This window comes from Marmota marmota, unplaced genomic scaffold (genome assembly GCF_001458135.2).
Source record: "Marmota marmota marmota unplaced genomic scaffold, marMar, whole genome shotgun sequence".
Lineage (NCBI taxonomy): Eukaryota > Metazoa > Chordata > Mammalia > Rodentia > Sciuridae > Marmota > Marmota marmota.
Window position 1 is genome coordinate 1,806,903 of NW_026000305.1, and position 17,391 is coordinate 1,824,293.

At 31.8% G+C, this 17,391-nt stretch overlaps 1 protein-coding gene across 2 annotated transcripts in view; it reads left to right on the forward strand.

The window, feature by feature from the left end:
- The window catches only part of Chm (CHM Rab escort protein), a 104,440-nt gene that overhangs the window by 26,055 nt on the left and 60,994 nt on the right, over positions 1 to 17,391 (forward strand). For both annotated transcript variants that reach the window (XM_048797281.1, XM_048797280.1), the window contains exon 8: positions 20 to 245. In XM_048797281.1, coding sequence (XP_048653238.1) covers positions 20 to 245 — 226 coding nt within the window. The remainder of the gene's footprint in view (positions 1 to 19; positions 246 to 17,391) is intronic.

The window sequence follows — 17,391 nt, forward strand, 5'->3', positions numbered from 1 at the left end:
TTTATCTTTCTTTTCATAGCCTATGAAGACATTACATTTTCTGAGTATTTAAAAACTCAAAAATTAACCCCAAACCTCCAATATTTTGTCCTGCATTCAATTGCAATGACATCAGAGACAACCAGCAGTACCATTGATGGTCTCAAAGCTACCAAAAACTTTCTTCACTGCCTTGGGCGATATGGCAACACTCCATTTTTGTTTCCTTTATATGGCCAAGGAGAACTTCCTCAGTGTTTCTGCAGGTAAGTTTGCCATTGATTTTCTGGTCTCTTCTAAAGGTGATGCATGAATGACATAAAAATTACAACAAAATGAGATTTATTCAAGATTTATAATATGCAAACACATACATTGTTCTGCTTTTTTGTAATCTATTTACTTGCTTATCTATCCATCTCAATAATAACAGGCCATTTGGACTATTTTTTTTATTTTTATTTTTTAGTTGTAGATGGACACAATATCTTTATTTTATTTTTTTATGTGGTGCTGAGGATTGAACCCAGTGCCTCATGCATGCCAGGCAAGTGCTCAACCACTGAGCTACAACCCCAGCCTTGGACTATTTTTTTTTTTTGAGCTTTAAAAATTCTGAATATTTTTGTACCTAGTGTTATATTTCAAAGCTTCATGCTTTTCTATAATCATGTTTTTTTAATTGTGCTCTTGTATTTCATTGTGAATGTACCTTCATCTGTTTGCATTTTTCTGTCAGTGGACACAGGATGTTTCCATTTTTTGTTGTTAGCATCCTTATATATTGATTCAGGATATGTGTGTTCAAGAGTTTCTCTAGGATACATATGTAGGAGAAGAATTCCTGAGTTATGGAATATGTGAATGTTTAGCATTTTACAACATTGACCCCAGTTGTTTTTCTAGAGAGTTATGCCTATTACATTCTACTAGTAGTATATAAGAACTTCTGTAACTCTACATGTTTGTAGTATTTTCATTAAATTTTATTCTAAGTGATTTTTTGTTGTTGTTGTTGTTGTTCTCAGGATTGAACCTAGGGGCATTTTACCACTGAGCCACATCCCCATCCCTTTTTATTTTTTATTTTGGACAGGGTCTTGCTTAGTTGCTGAGGCTGGTCTCCAACTTGTGACCCTCCTGCCTCAGCCTCCCGAGTTCCTGTACCTGGCTATTCCAAGAGTTTTTATTTCTGTTATAATTTCTTCATTGATGCATGAGTTATTAAGACTAATTTGGTTAATTCTTCTGCCCTTAGCATTGAATTTAATTACATTATGGCATTTATGCTACTTAATCCTGGAGCTTTGTTGGCATTTATTTTATGGCTTACAATATCATTAATTTTTACAATTTTTTCATATGTTCTTAAGAATATTTTTATTTAGTTGTTGGTAGGTACATGATTCTCTAATTATTGGTATCAGGGTCCAATAAATCAAGCTTCAAGTTGTAATTTTCAAACTTTATTTTAATTGAATATTTTCTTTGCTTTATCATTTGTAGAGAAATATGTTTTAAATATTTCACATTTCTCATTATGATGCTAGATTTGTCTATTTCTCCCTATAATTCTGTCAATATGTAGTTTATCTTTATTTTGGGGTTATTTATTAATATTAGTAGAAATTTATATTTTTTAACATTCCAGATGAATTTAATATTTACATAATCAATGTCTTTCTCCCCCCAACCCCTATAATGCTTTTTTCCTCTTTAAATCCACTTTGCTGGATATTCATATGATTATTCCAACTTTTCATATTTGATGCTTATAACTTTCTCCATCCTTTTTATTTCTAAGTTTTTGGAATCTATACTTAGGGCTCTTGTTGGCATAGTCTTGATTTTTATTCCTGTGCTGCCTATCTGACAGTCTCTCTCTTTTACTGAGCAGGATGAATGCTGCTAACAAGAGTCTGTTTCTTCTTTCTGAAATGTAGAATTTTAAAAGCTCCTTTAGTTTACATCTGTTTGTAGTAAATTATTTAGTTTTATATATATGAAAATAACTTCAAAATGTTTTTATTAGTACATTAATTAAAAATAATAGTGGGGTTCATTTTGACATAGTCATATACATGTCTTATAATGTAATTTGTTCCATTTCAATCCCCAATACTTTCACTTTCCCTCCCCTCCCCCTTCCCCGATTCCTCTTCCTCTACTCGCTGCTCTTCCATCTATGCTATTTACAGATATGACTTTATCACAGTAAATTTCACTTTCATGTGTATGTGTAAAGCACCAATTAACCAACAACTGGCTAGAGTTATTGGCCAAATTATATTGTGTGCATGTACAACTATGTAAAAATCCCATCATTATGTATAACTAATGCACCAATAAAAAGTGGAGGAAAAGAACAATAAATAGAAAATCTCTTCTTTTCATTTTGTCTTGAGTGAAATTTTACTAGGTAAACAGGTCTAAGATGGTAGATCTTTTCAATATTTTAAAGATTTTATTCCATTGATTTTTTTTTTCCTGTTGAAAAAATTGGAAGTCAACCTGATTTTTCATTTCTTTATAAGTGATATCTCTTTTCCTTTTGGGCTGTTTTTAAGATAGTTTATCTTTGGTCTTCTGCATTTTTACTACACTGAATCTTAGATGTTGGTTTCTTCTTATTTATCTAGCTTAATACAGATGTAACCATTTTAAGTTAACAATATTCAACCATTTTTGACAAAAGCTCCATATGGGTCAACTAAATCAATTGTATTTCCTCTATCTATTTGTGAATTTATGGAAAATTCCATTGTGGAAAATTGTCAACAAATATATTTATAAGTATTTTTTGCATTGTCTTCCCTCTCACCTTTTGGAATCCAAATAAATGTTTAAAATTTAGCATTCTCTTTTCCATATCTTCTACTCTGTCTTTCATATTTCCTATCTCCTTGTCTTCTGGTTGCATTCTTGGTTCTTTATTAAGATCTGAGTTCCAGTTTATTAATTATTTTCACCTGTGATTAATCTGCACTTTGATCCATTCATGCTTTGATTTCCTATTTTTGTCTTTCATTTTAGGAATTCTGCTCCTCAATTTTCCTTTTTTTTTTTTCTTTTTTCTTTCTTTTTTTTTTTTTTTTTTTTGCAGTGCTTGGGATTTAACCCAGGGCCCTGTGCATCCAAGCCAAATGCTCTACTACTGAGCTATACTCCCAGTTCTTCTGTATAATTTTTGATAGTTCCTTTTATATGTTCATTTTTTGAATCTTTCTGCTTTAAATCATTCATATTATAAATATTTTATATTCTTTCTGTTAATTCTAACAAATATTCATAATGGTCTGATACTGCCATTTTTTATTACTACTGATTCACCTTAGTGTTTTGTTTCCTTCTGCAATGCTTGAGAATTTATATCTGATTCACTTTAGTTTGAATGTCAAATTAAGAATGCTTTTCTTCTGGAATTGTTTGTGTCTGCTCATTCCCAAACCCTATAAACATGGGAGCATTTTGTTCTTTTCAGGGGGTTCTCCTTTAATAATACAGATGGCATCTAGTTATCCTGGCCCAAGGTTGTTTTTTTTTTTTAATTTAATTTTTATTGTAGTCTTTTATTGCTCAAAACTTTGATTTCAGTTCATTGTTTGTATAACACATGTATGGGTATATTTGGTGATGTGGTGTTTACCATGGTGTCTCTTTTCCTTCATTCTCATCGGTGCAATGAAAATTATGTTTATGCATTACCTAGTTTTTTGGTATTAACAAGAGGTCCCATCACAGTACCCATTCTATCATACCACTGGAAGTAGGTGTTCTCAAATTTATGTTTCCTAAATATGTCATCTTATGAATGGAAGTGAGAGTGTTGTGTAAATTGCACAGTAACTAATTTCAGAATATGTTCTGTGTATTTCCAAACAAACTTGTCCTCCTCCTATTTCAGGTCAAAGTAGGGATGAGGAGAGTGTGTCATTTCCCCCAGGACCAGAGGTCCTTCTATCAATTGAAACTAAGAAGAAAGTTCTGTGGTTTTCTTAATCACTCTGTCCCTCTTCCTGTGTCATTTCCCGATTCAAAGAAACTACACTGTTTTCTCTCATGTTGGCATGTGCTACTCTTACAGAACTTAATGGTAAGGAACAGGGACAGAATTAAAAGATCACTGGGAATTGACCTGAAGCTCAGTAGCTTTCTTAGTAGTACTTTATGAAAATAGATACAGGTTAAGCATCCTTAATCTAAAAGTTTGAAATCATCAATGTGCCAGAATCTGAAACTTTTTGAGCATCTTCATGATGCCAGAAGTGGAAAGTTCCCCACCTGAATTCATTTAACAAATTGCAAAATACGGATGCACTAAAAATATTGTATAAAATTATATTCGGGCTGTGTATATAGGCTCATGGATTTTTGTGTTTAAATTTGGGTCTCATCCCTAAGATATTATATTTTGTAAATATTTAATAATAGGAAAAAATCTAAAATCTGAAAAACTTCTATTCCCAAGCATTTCAGAAAAGGTATACTTAAACTGTATTTAATCTCATTCCTCTTTTTTTCATTAAATCCCTGTATTTCTTTCCTATTCAAACAGTTTATAAATATGTATTTGGGGTTTGTTTATCTAAAAGACATTTAAATGTTTCATTTATCATATGCTGTTATAAAATTTCAGAATGAGATGCTAGACAAAGACCATTTTTCCCCAAAGATGGTTTTAGCATTCCTAAGACTGCTATTTTATCAGAACTCCCATCTTTTAATGCTTTGTAGCACCTGGGTCAGTATTGTACATGTGGTTCAGAATTAAAGGTTGTTATAAAAATTAGACCTCATCTTACCCTTTTTAAGTATACTTTTAAGGAACAATGTAATTAAATGTGTATATAGTGGGAAAAAAAGACTTTTTCTGTTAGGTTTGAAGTATTATGTTAAACTTTTAAGTATTTCTTTGTTAATTAAGGAAACACTGATTTCTTTCTACATATTATACATATAAGACTATATGTGAATTATATGCATTTATTTGGCCTAAGGATATTAACTTTTAATTTTATATTGGGTTCTCTACATAATGCTTTATAATTCCATATAAATATTGCTGTTTATATCCTGAAGTGGTAACACTACCATTATCTATACATCATAGGCTACACTTTTTATCACCAGATTATCAGAATAAGGTGTCACCTGTTTTATGATTTCTAACCATCATTCTCTATTCTGTTTTAATATAAGCTTCTTAAGCATTTCTCACAGCCAGTTACAGTGTGTTCTCATCAAGGCTACTGTTATAAATGGGATGCATGCATATTTATGTGAAGGATTCAAAGACATTTGTAAGTCATATCCTTGCATTCTAAATGAATTCTGCTTAAGCAGTATAACATTTTAACTACTAGAGATAACTTTCATGAATAAACACCTTTTGAGGCTTTTATCATTTTAAATAGGTACTTTTTTAAGCAAAGAAAATGAAGCTTATTTATTGCATTACCTAGTACCCATTAATATGTCAGCATATATAAACAGGACCATACTGGAAGAAAAGTCATCAAAATCTGTATATTTTTCTAGTCTAGCAATCCTTAGAACTTCCCTTAGTATACATTAATTAGTTAATATTGTTTCTGGCCTACTGGACAGGATATGTATGTAATATATAGGATTTTAAATTCTCTTCCAAATAGAAGTCCTTTTTGAGCCCTGACCTGATTAATTTATTTCTGTTATGTCTGTGGTTGACAACATAGTGCCCTTTAGAGCTAACTTAGTTCAGAATACATTTTATATATTGTGTTGTGTTTTTATAATGTGAAAAATGGAGCAGTAGTAGTGGAAGCAAATAAACTTTACATGTTTTTTTGTTTGTTTTGTTTTTAATAAATAGACCTAGACTGCTCCGAGGGTGTTACTTTTGTTTAAAAAAAAAAAGGTCACTCCACTATTAACTGTGAAATTCAATCTTTCATGGCCTAGATTTGATCTGTTATTTTTCTTAATGTGGTAAGATTATTAAAAAATGAAAGATGAGAATTTTAGCATGTAGCATAAATTTTATATACACATGCACACACAAGTAATCACCACCAAATACCTTTTACCAAGTGGTTGGGCTTAAACTACGTTTTACTGTTTAATATATATGGAAAAGTAAATAGTTTCCAAATAGTACCTAAAGAAAATATCCCAATACCTCAGGAAGTTGTGGAACACAAGCTAATCTCTAATTCAAGCTTCTCAAAAGAGAAAAAAGAAAGATCAAAAGTCCAAAATACATAAATGGATTTATGTGTCTTTAATATAGCTTACTCAAGATTATAAGAACAGCATGGAAGGAATAACCAAGGAATCTTCCATTTGATGTATTTCATCAGTGATGACAGAAGGAGCTATGCCCAAACGGGGATACATAGATGCTACTATGATTTAGTTATAATGATGGGATTTGTGTTTTTTTAAAATATAGATTAAGATATTTTATATCGTGTCCTTTTCCTCTGCTTTTTAAAACCACCTTCTTCAGTCCAAAGTCCAGTATCTGAAAACCAATATATTTTACTGAATGTTTGGCAGTCTCTTTTGGAGAAAACAGTGTAGAAAACATCTTTGGACCAAAGTAATCTGATTATTTTATGATAACCAGTATTTTTTGTCCTTCAGGGAATTTTCAGAAACCTAAGAAACTTTCATTAACCTGAATCAACCTATTAGAAAATCAAGGGAGGTTTGTTACCTTGTTGAAAAAAGTTAAAGTTTACATGTTTAATTGTATGTGGAGTTGGAAAGAAAAATTGATGGATTTTTGGTATCTATCCCAATGTCTTTGTGCATCGACATCAACAAGTTGGAGTTAGATTTCTTCCCCCCCCAGAAGCATTCTCTTTAATCTCTTTTCTTGCAAAAATCAACCTACTATTCTGGTAGTAATACAAATAAAATAAGTTGGAAGAACCCTTTTGTGTTTTTTTCACTAGTTGTCTAACTTTACAAATGAAGAAGTAAAAAATAAATAAATAAAAGAGACTGAGGATAGAAATCAAATTTCCTGATACACATATTTTATAACTCACCTATTAAACAATGTTTTTAAAATTTTTTCTGAAAAAGATTAATGGAGATAATTGACAAAATATTATTAATCTGTATTTTGTTTTATTTATGATATGCCAGGTTTTAAGAATTTAATTTGCTATGATTTCTTAACAGTGATACATATTTACTCTCTAGAAAAATTGGAAAGAATAAGGCCTATTCCTACCATGTTTGAGCAACATGTTCAAATTCTGTACCTGATAGGAAATACCAGTTTAGATGAATAATGAAATTCTTTTAACTTTCCACATTTTATATAGTTAATAAGGGTGAAAGGAAAAACAGACCATGAACATATCAGTCTTCCTACCACTATACCTTGAATTTTTGAATTTAATAAGCATCAATAAGCCCATGAGCAGTTAGATTTTATAGACTATGAAGATTAATGTATATTGATCTGTTTCTTGACTTTGATTCCATTGATTTCCTCCCACAGTGTCATAGTACCACATGATATAACTGAAAGTAGATGTAGAAACTGAACCTTATCTAATTGGTAGATTCAGATAGTCCAAACATGAGTGTTGTTAAAGCTTGATTATTGAATCTCAGCACTGTTGTTTTGCATCACTGCAGCTGAGTTGCATTGAAATATGCCAAAGGCTTTTAATATAGGGTCCACTGATCCCTGGAATTTCTATGTAAAATGTTATATATTACTTTATAAAAGGAGTCCATATTTTCACAGGCATCCATGACTTAAAAACATCAATTGAGAGTTATTATTTGAATTTTCATTATTTAAGAAAAATCTACTCCTTAAGAGGTTATAAAAAGGAGAGCTCCGAAGTAATGAATACAAGAGTGGTTTTGGGATCGAAGTCCTAGGATGGGTGGAGAATATAGGCCAAACTTGGGAACTGTTGCTATTGAAAATATAATTTGTAGGCACCTCTTCAAATAGTATGCAAGTAGATATCTATATGCCCTAGTCATGGGGAGGAAAAGTAATAAATATACTCTAATGAATAAGAATATACTTTAGAGCCAGACCAATAGGTCAAATTATGGATCTCTTGTTTATTGGCTATGTATCCTTGGGCAAGTTATTTAACCTCTCTGTGCTTCCCATTTTTCACGAGGATAAGTATAATACCTGTCTCATTGGTTGTGAGGATTAAAATGAATTTATATTTCAAAAGAGTCTGCAATAGTGCTTGTCTTCTAACACTGTTAGCTGTTATTAGTATTATTTGTGTTACTGTATTTATTTCAATTGTCACTGTTACTGCTTTTATAGAATGTCACCAGAGCAATATGAGACTGAGTTAAAGACAGCTAGATTATCTAATTTAGAGGTCAAGATTTTTTTTTCCATAAAATGTCAGATAGTAAGTAGTTTAGGCTTTATAGGCTGTGTATTCACCCTTGAAACTCTTTGTATCCAAAGATAATATGTGACTTTATTCCAAAATACTCTGTTTAAAAACCTAAGTGGCAAGTTTTATGGCCCTAGTTCCATCAGTTGAATGTTTTTTTTTTTCTTTTTTGCATGAAAATATAATCAAAAAACAATAATAGGATATTATACAGGAATGTCTCAGTGCAATATGTAGTATAAATTAATTATATACTAAGTATTTGATGGGTAAATCCATGAGTAGCATGTTGATTATGTGTAACTAAAAATTGCATGGTAAAGAAATGGTAGAGCAGTATGTCTCAAACATTCATGGGTGTCAGAAATTAACACATATATTACTGAGCTCTCTCCCCAGAATTCTGCACTTGTAAATCTGGAGTGGGGCATAAAATTTTGCATTTCTAACAAGTGCCCAGGTGTTTCTGATCTAAGGAACACTGCTATAGAGAAAGCAACCAGGGGAATTGTTCTAAGTCCAATCCTAATTAACAAGAAAAAACAAACAAACCAGATTTGATTAAATTAAAATGACCAAAAACATACACAGAAGTATCTGTGTCATTTGTTGTCAATGTGATTTTTTTTTCATTTCTTTGCATTTAATTCAACAGATAATTTTAAAGGCATCTATTTTATGCCTAAATTGTTTCTAAGTTTAGTGTGTGTGTGTGTGTGTGTGTGTGTGTGTGTGAGAGAGAGAGAGAGAGAGAGAGAGAGAGAGAGAGAGAGAGAAATGAATATGTCAGAGTTTGACGTCTTTGTCATGAAGTGTTAAATTTAGTTGAGGAAAGAAACATGGAGAGAATAAGAATACTTTATCAGGTTCAAAAACATGTAACAATGGTATGAATGTCACCAGTACTCAGCAATGATTTGTAAGGGCCCAAGGAGATAACATGAAGTTAATTCAATCTAAGTGGATAGCTACACCTTGGTGAAGCTATAGGAATCCCATTTTGCTGTTAACCCATCCATTTTTCAGAAAAGAACCAACAGTTCAGGCTCTACTCTGAGCCAATAGCCACCAGTGATTTGTCCCTACCTGTCATTTAGCATGGTGTATTTATGTGAGATACACAGTTGTTTTAGAGGTTGTTTTCTTTTGTGTTTGTGTGTGTGTCTGGTTTTTATTTTTGGTGATACTGAGGATTGGATCAAGGGTTAAGCACACTGAACTACAGCCCCAGTCCTATTATTATCATCATTATCATCATCATCTTCATCATCATTAATTGTTTTGAGACAGGTTCTCACTAAGTTTTCCAGTCTTTCCTTGAATTTGCGGTCTTTCTGCCTTAGCCTTCCTAGTCACAAGGATTACAGGCCTGCACTACCACCTTGGTTTATGATAGAGATTCTCAATCTTGTTATTGACAATTTTGGCAGTATTCTTTTTTGTGTTTGGAGAAGGGCTGTCTTGTGCTTTAAGAATGTTTAGTATCATTGTCCTCTACTCACCACATGCCACTACCTTCACCCACCTACTTGTGACAAAGATATCTCCAGACACTGCTAGATGTCCTGTTGAGGCAAAACCATTCCTGCTTAAGAAATATTGGTTTAGTCCAACTTGGTATATTGGATCCTTGTATAACAAACATGGGTCATTTTTCTCCTTAACAAAAGCTCCTGAACAAGTTAAATGTTGAAAGTCAGAGAGAATAAAAGTTTCTTGCAGTCCTTTTTTATGATATTTTACTCAATTTTTGATTCTGTAATCTGGAGCAATCTAAAAATTATTTAAGGGTCTGAGCAGTCTAAAATACCTTAGCATTTGAGTCAGTGGAATAATTCATGAAGGTCATTTAGCAAAGTCCCTGGTATGTAGCAGATGCTAAGTAGCCACTAAAAAGCAAATTACTGAGGAACATTATGTTAGTACTTCAGGATAAAAATAAAATACCAAGAAAAAAATACTCCCCACCCAGTTTTATATTGAAATACAAGCCTCATTCCCTCATTCCTCATTCTCCAAACTTGAATTTTACTTCTAGTGTTAATTGTTGTTAAGTTGCCTTGTCGTATCTTCCCACCTTTATATATATATATATATATATTACATCTATGAATACATATGTGTACTTAAACATACTTTAAAACTATAAATGGCCAAACAGTCTAGCATATAGACATATATACTTGTACATACCATAATTTAACCGTTTTCTTCAATTGGTTCTACATTTAAAATTAAAATTGCCTTTATTATGAAAGACATAATTTCACATGCAGCACTTTTACTTATGCAGCACTTTTAGAAAATAATTTGTTATTATAAGAATTAACTTAAATTCCATTACTTATTAACAATACCATGTTGAACATTTTAGTATATTTTCTTCTACTTTTTTCAACACAAATCTTATGTGTACACATGTATATGCACATAATTATAATCCTCTTTTTTAATATTTGACCACCATCAAATATAACATAAGGAGATCTATAAACAGATTTTTGAGGTACTGGGTATTGAACCCAGGGACATGCTATCACTGAGCTCAATCCCTAGCCCTTTTTGTTTTCTTATTTTGAGTCAGGGTCTCACTATGTTGCCAGGATTTTCTAGAACTTAGGATCTTCCTGACTCAGCCTCCCAAATTGCTGGGATTACAGAAGTCTGACTCCAGGTCCTCCTTATAGCTGTCATTTAACAAATACATCTTAGCTTAAAATAAAACAGCAGTAGAAAGCTCAGTATAGTAAGAGGAGTTCTTCAAATTCACGGTTCTTAACCTGATATCCAGTGTCTATAATCAGTCACTAGGATTTCAGGAATTTGGAGGTAAATGCCTTGAAATTGCATGCCAAATTTTGTGTTACATTTTTATGGGGTTCATAATTTCAGTAGCTCTAGAGCTCTATGACCCCCACTACCCACACTCCCAGAAAAGAAAAAAAAATGGGAATCATTAAGATATGCTATCTCAACTGAAAAGTGTACTTATTAAATTAGAAGAGCAGTGTGAATTTGATTAATGAAAAACTTGTGTCCCTAAAGCTGAGGGCTGTTATTTGAATACAATTTGTATGAACTGTAAAATTCTGGAATGTAAAGTAAGGACAGCAGCATACCTCATTTTTTGAATCATTTGTATATGATTTTAAAGGCAGTCTTCTCTCTAGTTAATAGTTTATATTGGCATAGAGATGATACATAAAATATAGAAGGTAAGCATGATTGTGTTTATATGATCATTTGTTTGTTTTCCCTTGAGGAGAGAGTTTTGCGTGGGATAAACAGCAGGGTGGTGAGACAATCCATCATTCTGAAACCTGTTCTGTGGTGATGGATGGATAGATTGGTAAAGTAACTCAATAATCTTCAATTTTTTCCAGGTTATTCACAGATCAGTGAGCATTGTCGTTAATAAAGCAGTGGAATGCTTTTGTGTCCTTGCCTGCATTATTATTCAGGTTTTGACAGGAAAAGACTTTTAATTTGGGAATAACCTCTTATTAAAACTTACATTTAAGTTGCAGTTTCAAATTTAGCAGCAGTCCTCTTCATTGCTAATTCAGATATTAGGATATTTTAATAGGTAGGTAAACTCCCCTACTCCAGTTTTCCTACCATGTTATGTATGTATACTACTCCAGATCTTAAAATAGTTATAAAATTTTTTGTTAGAATGGAAGGTAGCTGGCTCCTTATGGAGCAAGGCTGATAATTGAAATAATGGCAGTGTTTGGGGGCTGAAATTTAAATTTGATTAACCTGAAAGGTTATATTATATTATTGCACAGATTAACATTTTATAGATCATTCAAAACAATTTTTGCCAAGTATCTTTGGAACCAATATATTATTGTGCAGTTGTGATAGAAATAATATTTGGAATGTGTTTATTTTTAAGCTAAATTGAATATTGTCATTAAAAATCACAAAAAACAAATTTTTATTTAAATAAATAAATAAAGACAGGCAGATACAAAGATTCCATGCTTTACTTGCCAGCAGTTTAAGTGTGTGTTAGAGAGCTGGATTTCCATGTGTTCTTTACTGTTCCCCCATTTAAATTTGTTTTTATTCTCAATTCATGTAATTTTAACAAAGCTATTTATTTGTAATTCCTCTTCAGTTTGCTTTCTGTTTTAGAAAGGAAAGACAACTAAGTCTTCATAAAATTAGAAGGTGTTTTTGTGTTCAAAAAGTAGCAGTCTCAGAATTGCACTCTAATTCTGGCTTTTATGTTATTATTTGCATGGACTTGAATATGTTATTTAAATTATTACAGTCTCAGTGGTCTTATCTTTATTATGGAAAGGGTAATCATTTAATCTTACTCCCACCCTGGGATACTTTAGGACTCAAATGTAGTGAAGTAAGGAAAGTGTCCAACACCAGGGTCGAGTATTATTATATAAAAGTTACATGATTTCACAGTCATGGTATTTAGAATGAGTGTTTTGGTGACTTATGAAAGATTAACATATATATTATAGGCTATTCATTCAGTTTGTATTAACTTGATCTTGCATTAAAATCTAATTATGTAATTAAATTGCATGGTAATTTGTCCGTCGATGCATACGCTTGCTATATAAAATGTAGTCACCTTGTCTCTCCTGTTACTCCTAGTACATAACTATCTACAAAATGGGCACCTCATAAGTTTTTCTTACTATTAAATTCCATCTATAGTTTACTCATACACAGCTAATAACTTAGAACATTGACCATCAAATTCTATATGCTTAATGAAATTATTTAAATTGAATTAGAAATAGTCATGGGATAAGAGTAAATACCATAAGAGAGAAATTGTAGTATTATTTTATATAATACGGAATAAATTATTAAAGGGAATTCTGTCAGGACTAAACTAATTCATGTAGCTTTTAGCCATTCCTTTTCCCTAGTTATCTACTCTTTCATGCCATGTCCTCTCCCTTCTCTATAAATAGGCAGTAGACTTGCATTTGTCTAATATAATGAAATAGGATAAAAGTCTTACCAAGTAGCATCCTTCTACAATAAAAATTCAATTTTAATCTCACTAATTTGGAATTCCTCACTGTTTAAATGCTTTGGCTTTGTACTCTGTATCTAATCAGCTTACTAAACAAATGAACAACATGAGCAGGAAAGCACATTATCTTTTTATACCAACTCAAGAAACCAAACTAATTTCAACTATTTTTTTAAAGTGACCCCTGTTATCTTTAGTTAATGAATGTATGTGTGGCAATACTTGAAAATTATAAACATGTATTTTATGATATGTACTTAGACTGATACCTTTTGGTTATTTCATATAAATTAGATTTTACCACACATGTGCACATACCTTTGTAAATAGCCCTATCTTTCAAACTTGTTGCATTCCCAGCTGGATTTTTTTAAAACAAAATTTAACTCTTAGTGCAGCTGTTTTTTCTTTCTTTCTTTATTTTTTTTTATCTCTTGGCACTACTAAAATCTGAAAATATTCTTCTAAATCCTTAGTTTTAGATTGTGGTCCCTTACACATAGACCCACAATTTTTTGGTGTGTTTAAGAGGAAATTAACTCTCAAATAACCTCTTTTGAATAGGAGAGTTATCACATTTATTTAGTGAATTATTAATGTTGATCCTAACTTTGTGTTTTAACTACTTAGTTCATAGGGTTGTTATAAAGATTAAGGGAATTAATATTTGCAAAGTTCTTAGAACATTACATGGCACTGAGTACACACTGTATGAATCATTGTTAATTAAAATAATTTGGTAACTGTGTGAACTTGTAAATGTGTCAATTCAGATTCTTAGGTATGATAGAATGAACTAAATGAATTGAGGGCCAAACTTCTTATTAGAGTGTTGCTACCTTCTGTGATGTTTTCAAAATCAACACTTAACCTGTCAGGATATAGTGGTCCTATGACAGAGGTGGATATACAAAGATCAGAACCGCTGCTCTCAAATCTACAGTAACACCTAGTACATGACTGGAATTAACTTTCTTGCCTATTCTTTTTTGTGAGGTTAGTCTTCACTATTTTTCCTTCATTGTAGTAGTGTGAGGATATACTGTTCCCAAACAGATAACAAATGAAAACAAGCATTAGTTTTCTTTGTACTCTGGAAGTAGCAATAAAACCACTACTTAATGTCTATTTGAACATTAATGCTTTAATGCTTGAAATAAAACCAGCAAACTAAGGCAGTCCTTTAGTTACAGATAAATGAAGTGTAAAAATCAGAAACATTTGATCATGACTTCCTTATTTTAAATATTTTGGACAAAATGCGAATGAATGCATTACTTATCTCTAATGCGTATCTTCTTTAAAATAAAGATCTTAAGATATCAAAACATATAGAACAGAAATATTTATGTCTGAATAATTACTGGGATAGAAAATAATTTTTCTGTATTTTTGAGGCTTCAGTAAACGCACTAATGCTTATTGATATTTACAGCCAATTGAACAAACCCAGTGTTTCTGATATTCAACTTAGCCTTTCTTTATGGAGATGGTCTTAAATATTTGTACTAATAAAATATGCTAATAAAATTGTCCTGACCATTGCATTCAGAAAATATTTCAAAATACCCATAACCAGTGAGATTAACAGATATTAATCTGTCAATTTATATATTAAATTTGAGCTTTTATGCAGTTTGTTCCCCCTGGAAGTTATCAAAGGAACCATGGGTACTCTAAGTAGGGATATATTCTCTAGTGGTACAAAACTAAGTTGCAAATTTACATGAGTTTAATTATGTAATGTCAGTTTGGAACAGATAGTTTGTGTTCAAATGGCATGTAAAAATCATCTTATGGGGCTGAGGTTGTGGCTCAGTGGCAGAGTGCTTGCCTAGCATGTGTGAGTCACTGGGTTTCATTCTCAGCACCACATATAAATAAATAAAACAAAGGTCCATTGACAACTAAAAAAAAATTTTTGAAAAGCATCTTACAGGGCTGGGGTTGTGGCTCAGAAGTAGAGCTCTCAACTAGCATGTGTGAGGCACTGGGTTCGATCCTCAGCACCATATAAAGTAAAATAAAGACATTGTGTCCACTTATAACTAAAAAATAAATATTTTTTTAAAAAGCATTTTACATTTCAGAAATCAAGCTAGCAAAAAGGAGGACATATAGACAGAAAAGCTTTATAGCCTAATGAGGTTCTCTGTGTGGCAGAATGTCATTTTTTGATATAAATTGAATATTTGAACAAGTAGTTCTCTATCTTTTTTATTCTAATACACGTGTTGGATGTATTTGCATAATTGACTCATTCCTACAGAAATACCAAGGATTTTTACAGGCTTTTGCATAGATAGAGAGTCTGTGGGCTCTACATATGTTCTACTGAAATGCCACTGTTTTTCTCTTCAGTAAGCTTGAGATACACTGTCTCTCAGACCATCTAGGTTGAGAACTACTATATTATTAAGTTAAGCATGAATTTTATAATTGATCTGTAAGTCATCTGGGATGATGGCTTTTATTGATCTTACTAGATAGAAGTTGGTTTATTAATAGCCAGTATATATGTTTTCTTGTATTCTAAGGAAAGAGAAAACATAATTTCAGATATTTTGTGGAAGAAAAATATACTACAATATATAAACTATAGCCCTGTGGTTTTGGATTTTTACTTATTTTTAATTCCTAAAAGGAAATAAAAAAGATATGGTTTTTGGCAATGAGTATTTTAGGTGAGAATAATATTCGGGTTACTCTTTTTGCTATTTCTTTTTTTTTTAAGATGGACACAATATCTTTATTTATTTTTATGTGGTGCTGAGGATCAAACCCAGTGCCTCACATGTGTGAGGCAAGTGCTCTACTGCTGAGCCATAACCCCAGCCTCTTTTGCTATTTTCTTTCTTAACTTTGCTGCTGCAATTTTTCTCATTTGTGCCTTGAAGCAAGTTAACTTTTACTTTCCTATCAAATAGGCATTTTATTTATAAAAATAACATAGGCTTTTGATAAGTTTTATAGTACAACAGATATGAAAAACCATAAGATTTATAATTATTTTTTTCTGAATTGCCTTGATTCATTTTGCTTTTAAAGTGGCTTGCATAAGGTTCATCATCTTTACTTTGACCTCTCATCTTTATATCATCGTTACTATTCCAGCCTTATTTATACATAGTGTCAACGCCAATCTAATACTTGAAAATGACATCAATTCTATAAGAATGCCAATATGGTAGTACTATTTTGTAATCAACTTTGTTGGTATATAAGATTGAAAATTCTAAAGCTTTTTTCCCTCTACAGTGGCTTCTTGTGTTGTAAGTACATTTTGCCTTTTCAGTATTTACAAACGTATGGAAACTGATCCTTCTACAGAAAACTTCATAAAATGTTGAATTTTGTGTAAGAGGAAGACTTCAAGAGGTAATTAACTAGAGGCCATTTATGGGGGAATTTTAATTATGGAAAAGTATGGTTATACACTGTCCCTTTCTCACCTTCTCCCACCTAGGTTCCATTGAGGATTGGGGAATAGCAAAGTAGATTTCAAAGATCACAACATCAAAGTTGAAGCATTTCCCTATAATGTAGTAATAGAAAACTGATGTATATGTTTAAATGCTGCTTTTTACAAGGTAAAGAATATTAGTGATTGTGACTATTCAATGAGAAACTAGATATTTCAACAAAATTGATCTTTTCTACATTAGATTTTTTTTTTAATCTGTAAAAGAAATACAAAAAGGAACTTATAGTTCATGACTAGTATTGGTTCAGACCTTACTTTCTTCTACACATTGATTATGTCCCTTTTGAATTATGTCTCTTCCATGGTCATAGATTAAGCCCCTAAACTTGTACTATTGCAAATATGTAGTATTGTCAGGAAGAGGGCCTAGTAAGAGTGAGGATAGTTCATTTTGGGTTATAACCAATAATATTATTTGCAACTTGCTGACATCTTTAGTATTTACACGAGTTTTGTTTATGCAAGCACACTCTCTCTTGAGGCATGCTAGGTAGGGATAACAGTTATAGAGCCTTGCTCCCCCCCCCACCCCC